The sequence below is a fragment of the Neodiprion fabricii genome, chromosome 2 (genome assembly GCF_021155785.1).
Source record: "Neodiprion fabricii isolate iyNeoFabr1 chromosome 2, iyNeoFabr1.1, whole genome shotgun sequence".
Lineage (NCBI taxonomy): Eukaryota > Metazoa > Arthropoda > Insecta > Hymenoptera > Diprionidae > Neodiprion > Neodiprion fabricii.
Window position 1 is genome coordinate 3,157,004 of NC_060240.1, and position 21,364 is coordinate 3,178,367.

At 36.6% G+C, this 21,364-nt stretch overlaps 3 protein-coding genes across 14 annotated transcripts; 1 reads left to right on the top strand and 2 right to left on the bottom strand.

Annotated features, from left to right (window-relative positions):
- Nucleotides 1–164: 164 nt before the first annotated feature.
- Nucleotides 165–8,333, top strand: LOC124175131 (serine/threonine-protein phosphatase 6 regulatory subunit 3). 6 transcript variants are annotated; one of them, XM_046555063.1, is made up of 19 exons: nucleotides 165–420; nucleotides 563–738; nucleotides 985–1,064; nucleotides 1,885–2,036; nucleotides 2,151–2,272; nucleotides 2,747–2,884; nucleotides 3,030–3,208; nucleotides 3,377–3,490; nucleotides 3,601–3,736; nucleotides 3,833–3,985; nucleotides 4,083–4,196; nucleotides 4,282–4,346; nucleotides 4,432–4,630; nucleotides 4,743–4,829; nucleotides 4,892–4,989; nucleotides 5,163–5,244; nucleotides 5,323–5,524; nucleotides 5,597–5,996; nucleotides 6,119–8,333. In XM_046555063.1, the coding sequence occupies exons 2-19, from the start codon at nucleotides 679–681 to the stop codon at nucleotides 6,276–6,278; spliced, it is 2,541 nt and encodes an 846-aa protein (XP_046411019.1). In that variant the 5' UTR covers nucleotides 165–420; nucleotides 563–678; the 3' UTR covers nucleotides 6,279–8,333. The 6 variants fall into 6 exon arrangements, with proteins under 6 accessions (XP_046411019.1, XP_046411021.1, XP_046411016.1 ...); XM_046555060.1 differs by having other exon boundaries at nucleotides 166–420; nucleotides 2,714–2,884; XM_046555062.1 differs by having other exon boundaries at nucleotides 166–420; nucleotides 566–738; nucleotides 2,714–2,884.
- Nucleotides 8,334–8,960: 627 nt separating this feature from the next.
- LOC124175127 lies at nucleotides 8,961–18,953 on the bottom strand. 7 transcript variants are annotated; one of them, XM_046555050.1, is made up of 10 exons: nucleotides 16,872–17,056; nucleotides 16,553–16,742; nucleotides 16,179–16,275; nucleotides 13,601–16,108; nucleotides 13,376–13,464; nucleotides 12,297–12,431; nucleotides 11,343–11,519; nucleotides 11,121–11,243; nucleotides 10,860–10,964; nucleotides 8,961–10,666 (listed from the first exon to the last, which is right to left on the bottom strand). In XM_046555050.1, the coding sequence occupies exons 3-10, from the start codon at nucleotides 16,249–16,251 to the stop codon at nucleotides 10,352–10,354; spliced, it is 3,525 nt and encodes a 1,174-aa protein (XP_046411006.1). In that variant the 5' UTR covers nucleotides 16,252–16,275; nucleotides 16,553–16,742; nucleotides 16,872–17,056; the 3' UTR covers nucleotides 8,961–10,351. The 7 variants fall into 7 exon arrangements, with proteins under 7 accessions (XP_046411006.1, XP_046411009.1, XP_046411004.1 ...); XM_046555053.1 differs by lacking the exons at nucleotides 16,553–16,742; nucleotides 16,872–17,056 and adding an exon at nucleotides 18,824–18,953; XM_046555048.1 differs by lacking the exons at nucleotides 16,553–16,742; nucleotides 16,872–17,056 and adding an exon at nucleotides 18,643–18,953.
- Nucleotides 18,954–19,490: 537 nt separating this feature from the next.
- On the bottom strand, nucleotides 19,491–21,222 carry LOC124175141 (uncharacterized protein KIAA1143 homolog). Its single transcript, XM_046555081.1, has 4 exons — nucleotides 20,751–21,222; nucleotides 20,410–20,542; nucleotides 20,006–20,239; nucleotides 19,491–19,709 (listed from the first exon to the last, which is right to left on the bottom strand). Exons 1-3 carry the CDS (start codon nucleotides 20,859–20,861, stop codon nucleotides 20,067–20,069), a joined length of 417 nt encoding a protein of 138 aa, XP_046411037.1. The 5' UTR covers nucleotides 20,862–21,222; the 3' UTR covers nucleotides 19,491–19,709; nucleotides 20,006–20,066.
- Nucleotides 21,223–21,364: the final 142 nt, after the last annotated feature.

The following is a 21,364-nucleotide window of genomic DNA, read 5'->3' on the forward strand; positions in this document are numbered from 1 at the left end:
CGATTTGGAGACGCTGTAAGCGGATCCTGTAGGTTGCTTAGTATAAAAAAATCCCGCCACTTTCTAAATACACTTTTTGTAAATTTTTACTTATTGTACGATTATTATAATACTATCACAGTTACAATGCGGTAAAAATAAAGCATTTGCTCGTGATCACTGTGTACAAGTTTGACGTTGAATATAGAATGAGTGGGAAGGAAGCTTTAGTTTTCGTCTAACTAAAAGTTAGTCGTCGGTAAACCAAGAGGCGTATGCGAGTCATGATTGACATTTTTCCTACGGTAATTTTCGATAATCGCGATTATCGCGATCGCCAGTTAAGCGCAACTGGAATCAGGAATAGTGCACGACGTCTAGTGGTGGTCTTTCTGCTCTTCTGTTAAAAAGTGACGTTTTCGAGCTGACTGTTCTGCAAAAGTAAATATGAAATAATGTATATTCAGGGTCTGTAACGGTGCAACGAACGTGTATTACCCAGTACCACATTTCGGTGTAAATGTTATCGCGATATTACTACCGTTTACAAAGACGTGTTACACGCTCATTTCTATCGTTTCAGCAGCGTGTTATTAATGCAAATGATCCAATTTCAATCGCATTACTTCTTTCCACGATAATCGACGAATATCAGACGATCTTATCAAAGTTGATGTAGCAAGAACGAAATTATCAACAATGTTCTGGACGAATAATTATGTATCATCACCTCACATCGATGCCTTGCTCAACAAAGAGGTAATATCTACCTCTGCGTTCTCCAATTATATTTCCTAGTGAGCCTGGACGATACTTCAAAAAAATTTTTGTCGCATTCATGATAAATTTGTCATGATCTCTTTAAGGAGAGTCTCCTATTATTGCAGGAAAGTTTCCTCCAAGATCCAGGAAGTTGACGCACTTCTGTAATCAATTGAAAAGGAAAATAAGTGTATCGTCTGATAATTCTAAAATTTTACAAATATCTTCTCGTTCTGATTTCAGAATGTTACACTTCACGAGTTAATGGATGAAGAAGATATCTTGCAAGAATGTAAAAGCCAGAATAAAAAGCTCGTTGAATAGTAAGTGTCCAACTTAATTGTAATTTCTTAACATTACATGCACATTAGGGTGGTCCTTAAAAAGGTTATTTCCGAATTTCTATGCTCCCAACAGCCTAAGCACTTCCATATCGATCACAAAAAATTGACAGCCCTCAATTGCGATCCTAAAGTTTGTCCCACGGGGGCCAAAGTTTTTACATCTAAATAACATGTAAGTTTTTCATATTCATGTTCATTTATATGTTACTCGGCTGCATCTTATGCTATCGCTTCATAATTAGGCTGGATTTGCACATAAATATATGCTCTTTAAAAGTGTCCATGGTATTTTGACCGTTCTTGAACCGTTTCTCTGGGATAATTATTGAAAGTAATTATTTTCTGCTTTTTTTGAGTAATAAACGGTTAAAATTCTCAGCAAAAAATAATTACTTTCAATAATTATCCCGGAGAGACGGTTCAAGAACGGTCAAGATACCATGGACACTTTTAAAGAACATGTATTTATGTGCAAATCCAGCGTAATTACGAAGCGATAGCATAAGATGCAGCCGAGTAATATATAAATGAACATGAAGACGAAAAACTTACATGTTATTTGAATGTAAAAACTTTGGCCGCCGTGGGACAAACTTTAGGATCGCAATTGAGGACTGTCAATTTTTTGTGATTTTTTTTTATCGATATGGAAGTGCTTAGGCGGTTGGGAACATAGAAATTCGGAAATGACCTTTTTAAGGACCACCCATGTACATGCATGTGAGTTTCAGTACATCTACGTTTTTCAGTATTTGAGAATCTAGCACCAAAATATCTGATTTGGACTTTGATCTTTCAGTCTGACAAGACCTGAAGTAATGGAGGAGTTAGTAATATTAACAACGAAGGAACCTTCTCTAGAAGTAGAAGAGCGCTGGCGGTATAAATATCCAAACGTTGCTTGTGAGCTGCTTACGTGCGACGTGCCTATGCTTAATGAAAAGCTAGCAGGTATTGAGTTAGAATTTGGCATGGTATTTGAAATCTAGACAGGATGAATAATAATTCAAAAACAGAGTTAATTGTCAAAAATATTCGTGGTTTAAATGTGTTTTATTGTTTCAGGAGATGAATCGTTACTTACTAAGCTCTATTCGTTTATCGACACAGAACCGCCGCTCAATCCCTTGTTGGCATCGTTTTTCAGCAAGACAATAGGTGTTCTTGTAGCGCGAAAGAGTGATCAAGTAAATATTACGTATTTATATACATGCGCTCCCGTACCAAATGGGTAACAATGCTCGCTAGCTTTCCAGTCCAACTGCTTTCAGACTTTGCCCCCTATCAGACGATAGCACATCACAACTTCAACATGCACAAAAAAATCCGTCCAAAGATACTCAATCTCTTTAATCATAATCAGTGGTTCCTTATATCCAGTCTTAAACGGAAGAAATATGGTCTCCTGTAATCTTGTTGCTTACAGGTGACTTGAATCAGCTCTGTTTTTTGGTATTTTACTTGAAGATGAAATGCTGAATTGCTGCTACGCTTGACTATGATTAAAAAAAATAGGTTTTTGCCAGTTTTCATATACTACTTAAAAATAATACGAGATTTTTCTCTCTTCCTCTCCTTTCCTTATTTTTCATCTTTATCCTTCTTCCACTTCCTATCTATTCCACCAGCATTGGTACTCCTATCAGTTCACATGCTTACAGGTTCTGGAGTTTCTTAAAAGCCGACAGCATTGTGTGGATCTGCTTTTACAGCATTTAGAAACTTCGGCTATAATGGATTTGGTGCTGAAACTTGTGACACAAGTTGAGGGCAGTGAAATGAGACAAAATATACTTAACGTAAGAGTTTCTTTGGCGCATTCACTTTCATATCTATAAATACATCCATCGTTATTTCAGTTCTTATTTACAAAACGTAGAAACTTGATGAACATGACTCAACTTATTTATTACAACTGCTCAAGCTTGAATATTTCGTTAACAGTGGCTTGATGGGCAACACTTGGTCGAAAGATTAGTGAAATTGCTATCACCGACATTAGAGATTGGCAGACATGCCAATGCCGCACAATTACTGTGCGACATGATCAAGGCTGGTAGGGAAAATTGCTTAGCAACAACTGAGCGCAGTGATCCAGATCCTATCCTGAATAGATTGGAATCGTAAGTACCATGAAGCGCGATTGAAAATCCTGAACGAAATCATTTCAGAAAAAATGTGAAACATCGATCAACTTCCACTAATTATCAAAAATAGTTAATAATTATGTTGGAGTAAGTATCCCACAACAATTTACCTCTAATAATTTTTTATTTCCATTCTCAACACAGAACTGAAACCGTTAGTCTATTACTGGAAACGATACTGTCTGGAGAAAAATCTGAGAGCAGTATCGTCGGTGGTATCGAGGTGCTTTTGGTGCTATTGGGACAAAGATCAAACAAGTATGTATGATCGATGTTCATTATATATCTACATGTGTAGACTGTGTCGAAGTAAGATACGCTCATCAAAAATGTAGCCAGATCTCATCTTAGGCTGTTTTCTATTCCAGCGCTCTGAATGTAATGGACAATCATGGTAACGGTGCTGGCGAAGATTCCAACGACAATGAGCAGCGCATTAAAATCACAGTTGCGACACTGCCGTACCTTGGACAGCTACACAACTTACTTACAGAGCCTCCACATGTAAGTATAGTATGAATAATATAATACAACAAATCAGACACAAATTTTTTTTATAGCAATTGTAATTCCACTTAATATATTGATATTTTTGCATAGAAACCCGCGGTTAAAACTACAGCAGGTCGTTTGGAATTACCACTTGGAAATACTCGACTTCACGTCGCAAAATTACTAGTTGCGCTATTGTCTACGGAGAATGCTCAAGTTCGTGAGACATTAGCTGATTTAGGAACGTTTCAAGTTCTTTTGGTGAGTGCATATTGCGGTGTGATACCTTCTTCGAATCCAAGTATATTTATCAAAACTCAAGTATTTACTAATTTCATTTTTTTTATTCGCTTCGTAGGATTTATTTTTCAAATACGCGTACAATAATTTTTTGCACACGCAAGTTGAACAGTGTATAGCGCTGGCAATTAACACTGACGTCCAAGAAATGAACAACGTTATTTATGATCATGTAAGCAGATATGTAAAACATCGATATCCATTGTATTGTCACAAAAGCAACTTACACATAACTTGAAACTTTTTTATTTCCGTAGATATTTATAAAATGTAAAATAATTGAACGGATATTGGGAGCCTGGCAGGAAAATGAGACGAAACAGTAAGTTTTAATGGTTGTTCGGTGATCTACTCAAATTACAACCTGAACTAGATAAATAATGTATTATTTTTCTGTATTTCTCAAGAGGTGAAGAAAAGGGTATACGGCAAGGGTACATGGGCCATTTAATCAATATAGCGAACAATATTGTAACACAATGTGAAAAGAACAATATCCTGCAAAGTTTTTTGAAAACCAATCTATCCCCGGATTGCCTTACAAAATGGGAAGCACTAGCAACGAATCAGCTTGCCGATATCAACAAGATTCATAAAATATATCTGGTATTTATAACGCTCTAAATTTACTTTCTATGTGTACACATGTACGTATCTTGAGAAAAAATCAGACTGATTTGATTTAACATCTTATACTTCATGATATCATTATTTAAAGGGCGGACAGCAACAGCCATACATAACTAGTTCAGAAGAAAATAGTGATGATTATATCTCTTACCCTCACAGTGTTCATGTGCAACAGGTTGGTACTTAAAGGATTCATAAAAGTAATAGATTCGTTTACGAATTGCTTAAATGTTTCAGATGTACGATAACTATCAAACACAACAAATGACTTCCGAATTTATGGAGAGCTGTACGTTCAACGATGATAAACTCAACGACGGCGAAGAAACCCTTCAGTACGTACAGAGATTTACTTATGCAAATAGACGCATAACACGATAGGACCACTCACCAAAATACATTTTTTTTTTTTTTTGTTGACAAGTTCGACGTTCAATCTTTCAAGATTCATTATTTGGAATCTCTGCCTGTCGTCAAAGTATAATAAGTTTTCCTTCCATTATTTTAGTAACTCCGTTGATGAAGTCCACTCCTTTGGGTTCAACCTAAATGAAGAAGACCTGGACAAAGGAGAAGAAATGTTCAACAAAGTGATTGAAAATTGAAATAAAATGAAAATAATTTTGACAGATAAAATAAAATTGACAATGTTATCTTACGACTTTTAGGTATGCGAACAAAAGCAAAAGGCTGGACTTGATGAGAGCTGTGGCGTAGGAGAGTGGGGAGATGAAGGCGATCTCACCTTCCAGACTGTGATTGACAAGCGCAATTGGCCGTCTAAACAGTTGCGACAAAATTCCAACTCCTTTTCAGATGACGATGAAGACGAACCGCAGGATCTACATATGGAAGTTGACTCAACAGATCGTGAGTAGTACCTGAAAATATAAAATAAATTAGAGCATGAATAATTGTATTAAAAATAATGATTGATTACAGCATGGGATTCAGCACAGCATCGGTGCAGAGACCTAACGATACCGCCGAGCAATCCATGGGATGTAGTGAATCAAGAAGAAAGCGAACAAACAGGCTGGGCAAATTTTGATAACTTTGAAAGCACTTTAAATATAGATGAAAATGCTGGAACGATTAATAAGCCGACCGACGTAACGGAGAAAGTACAAAATATTACGGCTACTCCTATGGAAAAAGATATTTCATTAGAGCATACTATAGATACGAAAGCTGTAGGAGCAGGAGACACGCCCAAAACTGATGCTGTTGAAATCGCTACACCACCGCCAACAGAGGCTATTATCAATAACAAAGTTCAAAGTATTGATTCTATAAACACAGCTGACGATAATGCAAATCCCAATGAATTACTCGCAGACAGGTATTTACATAGATGTTTGATGCATTTGTTTTCCCCGATTTTTTTTTTTTGAATATTTCAGGTGTGGTATTTGTCAATTGTATCTCAAAGCGAACAAAAAATAATAACGATTCATATTTCAGGACAACTTTGCCCGTCGTAGAAAGCAAAGTACTAGGCAAAGATGTCAAGAATATAGATGAACGCGAGGAAGGGGTGAAGACAGATAATGTAAAACAACCAACTGAAAATTCATGCACACCATCAGAAAAAGTAACCAATATATCAGAGGATCTAAAATAAAAAATATATTGTAGATTTGTAACAGCAATAGCGATGATGATCCATATCAGAATGACCTTACAATTTTCCGAAAATATGCCATTACTCTGATTAATTGATTAATTATTGATTGATTGATTGATTGATTCTATTAAATTTTATTTACGTTATTGAATTTGTGCAGCTGGGTAGTAAAGATTATTACGATGTTTTCTTTAGTACCATAAAATATTAATCGAATAAAATGGAACAGAATTTTATAATGCTCAACTTATTATAGCTGGTAAATAATAAAACTGTTCTCATATTATTATTATTATTATATATATATAAATGAACTACCTTCGTTGTATCCCAGCTGCTAGTGTTCATACATATGTATTAGTGGAAAAAAAAACTAAAAAAAAAGAAGGAAAGAATAATTGAAATTACCTACTCACTGTATTTTATGCTATTGTTCACAGCCTCGTATATAAATTTTACATTATACATATAAGTGATGACTAAATATATACATTTTTTAAACGATTGTAACTAGAAAAGGTATCTATTATATCCACCCGTTATCGCCTGATAATTTTATACACGATAATATTATGCAAAAGTATGATGTACGCAGTTGGTTGTGCGTCTCTTCAATCTCTTTATTTTATTCTGAGCTAAGGTCTCTTCTGATCGCTAAAGTTGGCAATTGGTTCTACTGATTAAAAATTAATTTTAAACTTTAGTATTGTATTATACAGAATTGTGTAACATAATGTCGCCGTAGCGTAACAATGTAGAATATACCACAGCTGTGAGAGTTATATCTAAAAAGAAAAGTGTAACCATCACTATGGTCCGATATTCTATTACATAGAATATATAGTGCTTTTGCTTTTCGATTTACGGAATCAAAGGCAATTTTTTTTTAAATCAGTGCCTAGAAATCGGCTAAACATATATGTATTACCTTCAGAATAGTGATTTGAAGAAAAAATTCTGTATATTTTTATGTTGGTGAAGTGATTAAGTGTCTACAATGATCGACAATTTAAGAATTCCAATTTACACAAGTATAAAAACCTTTTTTTCATTCCATTTGAGATTCTGACAAAAAGAAAATAATTGCAATTATGGCAAATAAATAGTCGTTATTATAAATATCTCTTGTATTATAGCTACTGTTTATCAAGAATATTCTCCAGTTTCCATCCAAAATTCATCATTACTTAAAATCATTCAACTTACGCTAAGATGTCAAATGAACGTTATAATTACAACGTTTATTTGGTAACGTCTTACGTAAAGAATGATATTTAAACTTGTGAAGTTTTTACTGAAAGTATAATACAAAAATTAAAACATAAGGTAACAGATATGATAATAACTTTATTTAAAAACTGGATCTTAATCTACAGCAGCTAACGAGCAGTAGTAAGATATTATAATTAATACTTGTATTTACTATTTACCGCAAGACTTTCACATAAAATAAAGTCGAATTTGTAGTACTGTTAATTTTACCACTGCTACTTCACAGCCCTGAACATCCGCAGTATATCTCGACTGGCACGGTAAATATGTAATTGAGAGAAAGAAAAAAAAAATGTACAATACTTGTAACAACGAGTATATTCAAATAGCAAAGTAAGCTCAGCAAAAAATTTCAGCAATTATATAAGAAGCTCGGAACAAAAGAGAAATGAACATGCGAAATCCGCGGTGTTTACTCGGTTTCACGTAATTCTCTAAAAGCCGATAAATCATTAAGCAATTTTTCTCAGACTTTAGCAATCACAGCAAAAGAAAGATATTCAATGTGTATTATACGTGTCAGGCATTTTCAGTTTTTAATGTAGCAGTTTATACGTGCAGACATGCGGTCGATTGTAATGAATTATTTCAACGGTAGCACGCAGTTTTAAACGATATCGATTCATAAGAATTAAGAGAGATTCAGATAATTACATTAGGATATCACCGAGCAACGACATAAAACGAGAATACAATGTTGGTACACTTTATTTATGTAATCACTAATAATTCATATAATATTGTACAAATTGTTACAATAAAGTATATATATTCCTGTAATTATGTCTATGCATTATTTTTTCTCCCTTATAATTCTTCACCAACATTTTTTTTTCTGTTTTTTTTTCTTTGCAGTAAAAGTCATTGGCAACTTATCAGCCAAGTTTAAATAATACAGCCTTCCAGTGCGCCAGAGCACACTTTATATTATATATTCATTGAATATGACGTTTCTTTTGTTTTTTTATCAACTTTTTTTTTATTATTTCTTTTTTTACTTTTTGTTCTAAAATTATTTCCTATAATAACGTAGAAAAATTAGCGGGACAAATTGAAATGATTAAATTAAACCCGTTACTCTTTATAACGTCTATCTACATATAATAATAATAATTATTATTATTATTACTATTATTATTCATGTATGCTATTATCATCTCATTAAAGTTTGTACGTACAAGAGGAATATTGTCGATTTCCTCCCGCACTACACCACTGCTACTACAGTTATTTTAATTATAATAGATACTTATGCATACATATATATTTATTACAAATATACATGTATAAATATATACGTGTTCATATAGTTATAGATTTATATGTATAGTAGATTCGTGCGCTAATTAGAGGTCTAATGCTTGTCGGTTTGTTTGTTTTTGCTTTTTTTTCCTCGTTTTTTTTTTATTTTACTTACTTCTTTTAAATATTTATACCATTGGACAGAAATGAAAAATGAAATGTTTATTACACTCGAGTATCTGTGTTTGTATGTGCCATTCTATATTATTGATATATATTTATTTATATTATTCCCTATGTTAATGTACATTCTTATTATTCTTCCATTTTTTTTTAAATTTCTTTTTTTATTTTCTTATTTTTTTATTTCGTAATTAAAAAGAGCGCAAAAATAAAACTGGATATTTATTTTATCAACTATAATATGTACGAGGACCCTACGATAGTCCAACTTATAATAGTAGGTACAATTTACAGCTCCATTTACCCCATGACATTACACATCCATAAATTATTCCATACACAATTCTATGTAATAATAATATTATCATCGATATTATTTTCTAATTAAGCGCGAAGGAAAAATAATAAAACGGGGGGGAGGGGGGGGGGGGGGGGGGGCAAAAAAAAATTGCTGTTATGTCATTAAGATAGAAAAATATACTGGTGGAATTAATGAAAACTATCAATGATATTAGAGTTACCGTAACTCAATCATTTGCAGCAATAGCAGCGCCCTACGTATGTTGAAACACGTTTGTCTTAACGTTGGTCGAGACACAACCGACTGACTGTCTTATACCTAAACGATTTTTCATACGCAGAACATATTTCATGCACCGACGATTCTTTCAAAGGTAAAGTAATCAACGTGGGACTATACTTCCAAGATTACAACTGAGATGTTTACCACTTTTTTTTTTAACGACACGACTCCGTTACTTTGAGTATATTTAGACTTCTTCTCTGATAAATCATTGACACTGATTTATTTTTATTTATTTTATTTCTTGAAGATATATTCCTTCTTGAGAGAATGTCTTGCATTGTTCTTCGTTTTCTCAGTTTTATTTAACTATGTTTTAAAATCGATTCATAGGTAATTATAAATATAACAGATGCGCACATTGGGAATAGACGTCTCCAGGATTAACCAAGGAATTTTATAGTGAAGGCCACCCTTTAATGTTAACTTTTTCCTTTTTTTTTTCTTTTTTTTTTACAGTCTATTTGATGCATGTCCGATAACAACAATGAAAATTCTTAAATAAATATTTCGGTATAATTATTGTTGGAATATTATTACGCAGTCAACTGGGTATTATTTCGCCGAAAGAATGGTTGTAGATTTCATCAAGTGTCATAATAATTTCTGTGTATCTTCATAAAGCATGTAATGATGCATTATACGCACGTATACACGGGAACGGTGGTGATCCTCTGCCTTTCCCTCAATTGTGTACTACAGTAATGATCGTTATACATGGAGTTCCACAAATGTTATATTAGGTGAAATCTGATAAAATGAGATGCATATATCACTCCACTGATCATTGTTATTTGCCTCTAGTTTGAGCAGCGCCGGACCTGGTCGTCGGCTTTGCTGGTTGTGGAATAATAGTGATTTCGTCGTTAATTTTCAATGGTTTTAGAAGAGAATCGTTCGACCTAGACGACGGTGACGATGGAGTATTTTTCTTATCCATCACTCTTTTTGCAACGACACTGTGTGCTGAATAAACGTGGTTCTCGAACTGCTTATACATTCCAAATGTCGCTGTACATACTGTGCATTTATAAGACAGATGCGCAGGTTTTAACGTCATCCCATGATCTCGAGCTACATGATTTAGCAACTTCCATTGATAAACCTGGAAATAAATATACTTATGAATTCCATATCCCATAAAAAATTTTTCTTTGCTCACCGGAAAAACGGAAGCAAAGTTATTAATTAATAAATAAAAAAAGAATTAAAAAACACATTTATCAAGTGTGTGACAGTTGAATGTGAAAATATACAGAGAATTTTTGACGCTAAATTTAATTTCGATTTATGTTTACCCTGCCACAAGCTGGGCAACGTCCAGCATCTTTGCCCTTGTTTGCTGCTTCCTGCATACTGGATGTTACAAGTCCGTGGGATCCGAGCAAATGTCTTTCTAATCCCTGAAAAGTAGTTTATAGAAAACGTTAGAAATTGTCGAAAGAAAAAATTTAGGACAACGTTATTACTCCAAAAAACAGTTTCTCAACTATGAAAAACACAAGTGAGCACGAATCAATTGACTTGTAATGTTTAAAAGAGCGAATTCATTGCCTCACCTGATCCGTGAAGAACCGAAATTGACACTTTTGGCAGTTCAATGGTGGTCTGTTGTAAATCATTTTTGGATGTATTTTCACCTTGTGAATCCACTGCATGTGATTTCTGAGCTGCTCCAAGTCCTTAAAACGAAACAAGTTTAGAAATAATATCGATGCCTTATAGTCAGCAAAAAGTTAAGTTTAAAGAATGAAACTAACGTTGTTTGATGGTGAACTTACCTTGATATATCCATCACATATTTCGCATATAACAAATGTATTTTTTCCACCAGATTTGGTCGAAGTGCCCGAACCAAGACTTGGCGTTTGGTTCGAGGAACGAGGCAGTGGTGTTATCGATATACTCGGTTGACTTAGAAGTTTGGCTGCAGGACTTTTTGAACTACTTGATGTGTTCTGAAACAAATATTGTACATCAATATCATTGTAAAACCATCCGTGTAGAACAAATAAGTCATTAGTCAATCACATCGCCACAGGGCAGGAGGGAAACAAACAACGTAAAAATAACAATTCTCCTCGAAAATAGATGTAACATCAGTTTTTAATATGATGAAAAGAAAATCTCGACGAAGCAGTTTTCCCAGCTATCCAAACTATTATTTTCTAGCACGTTAGACCTTGTTGTAATTTATCACTGATAGTGAAATTAAATGCAATTTTATTTAACCTAGGAAACATTTTATAGCAAATGTAATAACACATGCGTAAGTATGTTTGTCAAAGAATAACATTGGAATTGAGGGAAAAATTAATCGAATGCTCATCATTTTTAGTAGATGTCTTTGCTAAGAGTTGGAAAAAGTTAGAGCTAGAATTATGTGAACAGGATTAAAGAAATTAGCGCTACTGTACAAACAAGGTGCGCATAATTCGTTATATAATACATGGTATGCACAGTTAGCTCTGTTAGATGTCAAAAGAATATATCCGCGGACCAAGACTTTGAAGAGAAAAAAAAAATCAAGATTGCAATAGATTAGTTAGATTATTTTCTTTCTTTTCTTTTTAGTTCTACTTGCATTACGAATTACCAGCTTGCCAACGACCACAGATTATTCCGAAAAAGCTTTATAAGACATCAGTGGACACCCTGATTACATATTATACACATATTTAGAAAACTTTGGGATTTAGTAAAAGCTCCACCTCTATTTGGCAATTACTATTTACCTGTAAAGAGAGCAACCTAGACTGAGGAGTGGCTATGTTGGGTACAAGGGCGATGGGTGTGGGCCGGCCAGAACTGCTGCCCTCACTGCCAAGCACCCCCACAGCGGACGCTGCAGTCCCAGAGCCACCCATTACCTGTCACCACCGACACATTCTCGTAAACTATATCGGATATAAGTTTCAACCTCTATTCTCTATTTAGGAAAAACTAAACTGTGACTGATGGATCCTAATCCTATATCATCGAATATATCTGTTTCTGAATTTATTTGGCATTTCGACGATAATATTGAAACACTTTTACTGATCATTCAAATCAATTATAAACCTCGATTAGACAATGATCTTAGGTCGAATATTTTGGTTTACTCCTTTCACGGTACAGTGGTAATGAATCGACATAAACTTGTGTGATGATTTCCTCCTCGTGTTCCAACTTAGGAATTCTAGCTGAGAGTAAGAATACTAGGAAGATAAAAAAAGGATGCCCACATTGTTGTAACATAAAAGATGTCGGTAAAAACATGCATACCATACGACTACTTGACCCTTGTAAGCTTTCAAAATTTTGTTTACTTATTACAAACAATTTCCGTGTTCCAGAGTTATATCCGCAACTCGAGATATAACAGAATGGAAAAACGAAAAAAAATAATCTATTGAAAGTCCAATCTTCTAAACTTTCCTCTTGGTCTTTGTGACGTTTATTGCCCGTAGTTGAAAGGAAAAGAGATATCAATTTCATATGTCTTAGACTTGTAACATTGATATATATATACAATTTTAACGGCACAGATATTGAATCAATCTATCGACATTCAAAACTGATATTGCTTGGCAAAAAATTGGTCAATCTTTTAATATTCAAGGTAACAAGCCAAATAACTTCGGCAAAGTTTTTCTTGCACGTCGGATTACAAACCCCTAAGAATTTGACATCGATGTAATAGTTTTTCTTCTTCATTGTATTGAAAAAACTATAATGTCTATAATATAATCAGTGTGTCGATTGGCATTAGCCATAAAATGTGTCAACATATTGAACTACTGATGGAAGAAAGAAACTTATGACTACTGACCTGGAACAATTGATTATTTCCAAACTGATAGGATGTTGGTAGTAAAAGTCCGGAAGATGTTGGGCGATACATCATCCCTGCAACATTATCTAAAGAATGTATAGATTAACAAAAAATTTCATCAGCGTCAAAAAGTAGGGAAATAAAATAATTGTAAAACTTAGTTTATATTCCAGCCGAGGTTTCAAACACAAACTCTTAGTCGTAGTTGTAAATTTTTAATACCTTGTCTAATGGGCGTACTCCCTGGCCTCAGTTTCAAATCTGGATATCGCGGCTGCATAGGAGGTCGCCCTCGTCCTCGACCAGTGATTGGCGCAGGAAGGAGTTTGGGTAGAAGGGGAGTCTGGCCCTTGGCACTCATCGCCATTGCAAGAGCGTTCGAACCGGAAGTGCCGACAGGTCGAGCTCTGTTCATTCGAGGTATTTTAGCTGGGGGTTCCCAGTCAGTGGCAGGTTCCAGGTTTCGTTCAGGTCTGAATTTCTTGTTACAGGCAAGAATATGCCTGGTTAGTTTACCCTTTTGGTTATCCTCAAACGGACAATTCGGACATTGGTGAAAAGCTGGACCACGTTCAAGTCTACCTCTCGTATTGTGCTCAGCTTCCATGTGAAATAGAATGTCGTGGGGGCTGCGTACTTCAAGGGGGCAAAAGTTACATTTGTAAACGTAATTCCGCATATGAGGCGTCTCAAGGTGATGCTGCATAACAAGGGCTGACTCTGTTTTAAAATTACAGAACTCGCACTTCTTCATTTCTAAATGGAATGGCTCGTTATTTTCCTTACTAAATTCTAGATTCTTGATTAGCGAATTTATAGCTATCTGAGTCTCAGTTGATGTACTACCCTTTCCCCGTTTACGTTTTTGAGTTCGCAACAGATCCGTCTGCACGAATTCTTGTACGAGATTAACTCCGATTTGCATAAAAAATTTACCCAAAGGTAAGTCAAAATACGTTGGTATTTTATTTATTTTTTCATCAGGTTTATCGTCTAACGTTATTGTTCTTTTGTCGGGTGAATCAGCTGATTCTTCCAAGGTTCCATCTTTCTTGCACTTCATATCACCTTCGTTTTCACTAATTACATTTTTGTCATCTTCCTTGTTCTCAACCTCTTTTTCTTCCTCATCCTCCTCCTTATCTTTCTCCTCCTTTTCCTTGTCCTTAATTTCTTCGCGTTTTTTCTCCTCCTCGAGCTTTCGAAGCTTATCCTCTTTCTCCCTCTCCTCGATACTCTTTTCCAACTTGGTAACAAAATCTTTGAGAGGTTTAATAGGCGGCTTCTCATACACGTAAGGTACAATGAAGGACGGTGCTTCAACAACAAACATGTCGTCGGTAAGCGTCGGTAAGATCTGTGGGATCGGTGTCGCTGTAGCATTTGTACAGCTGGTGGGTTTTGGACTGCACTGTACATTTTTTGGTGTCATTGGCACAGGGGTGATGGTTGCCCTCATATTGGGATACATGGCCTGTGTCGGGACACCCATAGGCATGACAGAAAAGGAACTGGCGGAGGAGGTGGTGGCCGAATGGTGATGATGATGATGATGATGATGATGAGACTTTGTGCCAACGGGTACACCGCCTCTCCCAGAAAGTATTGAATTTGTATCGATAATGACTAAAGTGGGTTCCTTTTTGCCTCCCTTAGACACTTTGCTACCAGCTGCTATTTCTGCTAACCTCTTAGTATCGTTAACAACGATGGTAGTCTTATTATTATTTTTAATTGGTGATTTAACCTTAGAATTCTCTTTATCTTTACTGTCTATACCAGCGAGGGGATCCTCCGGTTTAATTTCCTCGATGTCGGAGCCGTCATCATCAACATCCTCCTCCTCAAGCTCTTTCTCAATATAACTGGTCCTCTTGATATTCCTTGAACTCCGCCTTGGTGTGATATTACTCAAGTCCAAAGATTTTCTCACCTTTTTACCTTTGGTAGTGCCATTGTTATCTTTCAACTGCTTATCATTCGATGGTGGCGAGTTACAACCATTGCTTTTTGTTTCCGTTATCTCCTCAATATCCGGGCTACTACAGCTCCCATTTTCTTCGCATGTAGCAATATCTGAAGTACCCAAGCTGCCATCCACTTTACCGCCGTTATCGTCGGCCATTTTCTGATCCCCGGACGACTCTTTGACGTCATCACCATCAGCCTTTTTTACTCTCGATACATCCTTACAATCGGCGTATATCTCAGTCACAGACTCGTCCAGGCATTCTACGTCCGAGGTATTATTGTGATCATCATCAATTTCCATCCGATGTTCGCTTTCAACTCCGTCGCACTTATCCTCAGATTCAGACACTTCACTAATATCGTCCATCTCACTTATATGATCTGCAACATTTTCAGTGTCATCCAGTGAATTGTTGACATTGTCCCCACTCTCAGTTTCCATTATCCTAACAACGTCGCTGCCTTCCTTGGAATCTTTTTCATTAGGCTGTTCCTTCTGGGTTTTCGTTTCCAGAAAATCTTCAGCCTGATCCTGTTCTTTTTCTTTAGCTTCGTCAATGCCAGCATCAGCTTCAGTTTCCATCGGTTCTACCTCATCCCTTGGGTCCTCCTGCGGTGTTTCTTCCACCACATCGTCGGTCGCCTCATTGTCCATAACATTCTTGGATATGGGTTCGCACTCGTCGTTGGAGTCATTGTGCTCCTCGACAGTTTCATCAGGTTCGCAGTTACCATTTAAACCGTTTGTAATGATAGTGTCTGAAATTACATTATCAAAGGTTTAGTGTCAATTGGCCGTAAAGTACGAACGAGGTACAGTCAACCATACCTTTGACAGTCTTAGCATCAGGATCGTCCCGAGGTAGGTCCTTGACCGCAGACTCTTCTAAAGCGCCTTCCATGTGGCCACTTCTGATTTAATCAATCTGCGAAAGAATAAAAGAAGCAAAGTGAAAAAAAAAATAGTACCAATGTTTACATGAAAAAATTTATGAAAACATAGTTTGACATGTTATGAGAACGGTTTGAATATCGTTGGTCTCTTTTATCACGTCCAGATTCTAAGCACCGTCCGCGATATTAAATTATATGACGATGTGCCTATAGAAGCAAGATAATTGAGGTAGAGAAATTTTTCCAAAATGGCGCTGAAAATTCTTATGGCACACTCCTATTATTCGAATAGTACATGGTAAAACATACATTGTACGTATGCATTATCCGCGGCTCAGCTATACGTTGTTATAACCAATAAATTATTACTGCCGAACAAGCAATGGGGTTAAACTCGACGTTTTCTCTCTCTCTTCTGCACGCATACACGAGACGTGCACATAGTACGGTGCCGACGAAAGTTCGGAGACGCGCCGCCACGCTCTCGAGTCTAGACAGCCTGCATGGTAGGTGAATTTCAGAAGTAAAAAAAAAAATATATCTATATACGTATATATGCATACATAGGTATACGCATAGAATGTGTGCGTTTTAGGCTACAGCTCCATGGCGATATTGTAATTCTTACGTGAACTTGGGATGCAACAACGGAGTATATGCGGCGTTGTCAGTCGGGTACGGTGGGTGCATCTGATGCGATTTATTGAAAAAGCAAATTTGACGGAAAAAAACTTTGAGATATCCGTAAGCAGGTACTCTTGTGTGCGTGTACAGTGTGTATGTGTACGTTGTTCGAAACGACTGCCGTATATAAGCGTCAGTCAGTCACCTGCATCTGCGAGCTGGCCAGCCAACAGCCGCGTCTCCGAGCACACGCCGAACCTTCGTCGCGTACCTCTCCTCAACCTTCGCCAACCAACACAACCAACGAACGACCTAACAGTGGAGTATACCTTATACCTACACGCCCCGCTGACTACGACGACTCGCTCGCCTCTCTACGCAACCTACGAGGTGGAGGCAACCTACCACCTTCTACCTTCTACCTAGTACCTACAACCTACTACTAACTGCCTGTTACCTACAACCTACTGATCGTCCTCTGCCTAATCTCTCCCAAACCTAAACTTTGGCGTACTCCCGCCGGGTAAAAGGTAGCAAATATTATGTTACAAAAAGTAATTATTAACATGTAAGAGAAACTAAACGGAACTTGTACGGCGAAGGAGGACTTCAGACGTTCCAGTTTAGTTTTTTGAATTACAACGCTATACGCATGAACCCGGGAATGTGTGTGATATGCCTTAAAATATGTAAGCCGTATCGCACGCGGTCAATGGCAACAATATCATAATATCGTTGACTTGGCCAACGAGCAATAGATTTTGCATTTTCGACACACGATGCATTATTCTACAGCTGTTTGTTTTTGTCTTCTCTTTTGATTGATAAAATAGCGGGAACAAGAATCAAGGGTTAATACGTAAGATTCGTCATCTGTGACGTGGTTCGCGGTCAGAATTCGGGAGACAAACATACCGTCCAAATATACCGACACGTATGGCAGATAATGGAAAATATAGAATAATAGGAAAGAGATGCGGTTATGCGTTTGCATGTGTGTGCGCGGAGTACGGGAAAAGCTGTAAATAGTGAATAAATATTGTTGAAAATTGAACACCAGAGGGCAGAGCTGTAGGTGAAAATTTGGTACATAATACATATAGGTGGGTATGTGGGGTTACGTTTTGCACTGCATACATATAATACATGGCTCACGACGTAGGCATGTACACGTATATATTTTTCGTATAGAATATCCTGTACGCAGGAAAAGAAAACGATGTAAAAGACGAGACATAATAATAACAGCAACAACAACACAAAAAAAAAAAAAAAAAACAGAACTGAAAAGAGAAAATAGAAAGAAAAAGATGTGAAAGGAATAAAAATACCGTCGCGCTCAATGCTGGCTGATTCGTAGGAAGGCTTTTTTTTGATGCAACGGTGGTTATAATCTAGTACTTTTTTAGCATAGCTAGATATTGTATTATAAGATTGCGTTTATGATAAGGGGGCGGTGTTGGTGGCAGCCGGTTGTCATCGCTCGATCGCGTTCGATGTTAATGTGAGGTAATAACGTGGTCTTGACAAGGTACTCCCGCCATTTCCGTGGTTCCCTAGCTTTGGCGAGTCGCGTCATTCGGACCGAGCGCGACCGAGTCCGAATCGCGGCACGGCAAGCGACGAGGAGTTCGGTAGGTATGCACACGAGATCGGAGAAACAGCGAGGGTATTAATGAATCTCTACGACAACAACGACACCGAACAGCTGCGGCCTCAACACGAGCCGCTAGCTTATGTCTGTGACCGAAACGCGATAATACGTTTGTACGTACGCTGATATAGGAATCCCCCCCTCGTTTTCTCACGAGCGGAGTAGGACTGAGACGACGACGGAGAGGACGACGACGATATGTCGATTCCCTATTATCCATCCATCGTAGTTATGTTTGAAACGCCGCGCTATTTAAATTCACACGATATCCCTCTTTATAACACTTTAACCAGGGTACCTACGAGTACACTTTATTCTTTACAAGCGGCCGACCCACTGTTCCTTGTGTAAAAATTTATTTCACATATATTTTATGTTTATTTGTGTGTTCGACGTCACGGATAACACTCCTTCAACGCTACTATCCCCGTCGCCCTCGAAAACTGCCAAGATGGCGTCCGTCAGGGGTCACGTGACCAAAAATTTTGTGACGTAGACAGTTTCGGTGTTAAAGGGGCGAAACGCAACCAGTAGCATTTGCCCGGAATTGTCACGTGACAATATGCACATGCGGTGACCAATCGGGCGGGCGATCGACAAAATACCGCGATCCTCGTCGACAACAATAGGACAACAATTACTCCATTGAACAATAAAAAGTAGCCCGATTTTTCACCATCGAGACAAGTTCGCTACTCAACAGTTTCAAATTTCGAACGAAGCTTTCTGAACAGTGTGCAAGATTGACAAAACTAGCTACTCTTGAGATCAAGAGTTCGAAGTCACTGGGCGAAAAAGTTCATTTAGAGACTTATCGATAGGTCTGCCAGAGATTTCATCTCGATATTTTATGCTTCGTGTAATTTTACAATCGTCGTATATTACCATTCTACGAACATCATATCGTACCTCAGTTGACAATAAAATGTATTGAGGTGATCGATGTGCTTACTTACGAATTTGAAAAAATTTGCTTGCTGCAACGTGATTCTTTTTATTAACAAGAAAAGATATCAAAGCGAGATGTGAATACACACAAAGTCTCCTTTATCACATACACGTCGCTGCAAATACAATTACGTAGTTCATGAAGTTGACGTTATTAATCCAAAATCCGCAGTTCAATTATCAATATTCATTTTTCTTTCAGGGTAAAACCGCGCTGATGACTGTCGAAATTCAAAGTCTCTAAAAATAAATAAAAAATTCCATTAATAGTTAATCTTGTCATACAATAGCAATGATAATGATATCAATGAGCCAAATTACAGAACATTAATGTTACACAAACTAATTTAAGAAATTGCAATCAAATATCGTTGAATCCAGTTTTGTAGATTCATGCTTCGCATCGCAATAATATGTGTGCGTACCTAGTTCATTAGTGCGGCATAAGTAACATGATATTGCCAAATTTTTATCATGATCGAAAGTTTAAATTAGAATATCATCTGAGACATTTTCTACATATATTTTCTACTTACCACTTTGGTAACTTGATATTAAAGCTGATCACCCTAGTCAGTAATATTTCATAAAATATTGTCAATCCTCTTCATCTTCATTGAATGAAAGAATAACTTTAGTTTTCTTGGATTTTTTGCTTTTCTTGGGAAGCGAAGATTCAGTCTCTGTATTTTTTTTCGAATCTTTCGGTGCAGACTTTGTTTTTGTAAAGATTATCTTCTTGGATAGATCTGCTGGGGTTTGAGCTTCCTCTAAAAATAAATTTGAAGTAACGATAGATTATAAATTTTTTATGAATTTTACACACAGATTGAGGTATCATAAACAAAAAATCGTATCGTACATATAAAGGTTGAGAAATCTTTTCTGCCATCCATTTTGCATTGCAGATAATTTCATAACTTTTCATCTATAAATTTACCTTTTTCTTTCGCAAGTTCGAAAGCAGCTGCTTCTTCAGCAGTTAAATCACCATTGTTTAATACAACTACAGTGGGTAACTCTTCATCACGATCTTCGTAATCCTCGTCTGTGGCTGTTGGCAGAGCTTCTTTCTAGACAATAATACATCAATTGTATCTCATCGAATCAGGGAAAAAAATTAATGGAAGAACGAAAACATGGCTCAACATAATACCTAACTGTAATATGATTAGTTTAAACTGACACGTGCAATTTAACTTTATCGATTGCCTAGAAAGTAAGGAATCATTTCACCTACGTTACATTAATATGTATCGGTTTGATTTTTTTCTCACTCACCTTCGTCTCAATAGAAGGTCCTTCCTTGTAACCGGCCTTAGCTTTTAACTCTCTTAAAAACTTTGGCTCGTCCGGTTTTATGTATGCAATGTTATGCTTTCGTTTTGACATTTCCGGAAAATTGAAGTTCCAAGTCAATCAGGTAACGTTTGTCAGATGATTTATCCAAATCAGGCACAAGATCTTTCGTTGTGAGTGCATATAACCTCTCAGCTTTGGAACGTTGCGACAATATTGGTGAATTTTGCAACTTTGTCCCAAATGTAACCTCAAAATATCCGCACGTAATCTATCGTCGCTCTATCATCTACCAGCCCTCGAAACTCACTAAAAATCCACTCAAGTAATTATAGATAACTATACGCAAAACACAACAGCTGACACACACAACAGTGTCGTAAACAACACTGAACACCGATACGTCAAGGAGTGGAAATTGGGTATCTACCAGTATCTACCTTAAGGCATATACTAGTGTAGATAACTTCGCGTGTACAGAAAGAGTAGCGGAGAAGGGAGAGAGTGGGAGAGAGAAATATATGTTGGTTATATTCTGTCTCTCTCGCTCTACACCTGATTGGCCCCATTCGTTTCCTCTCAGCCGATCAAATCCA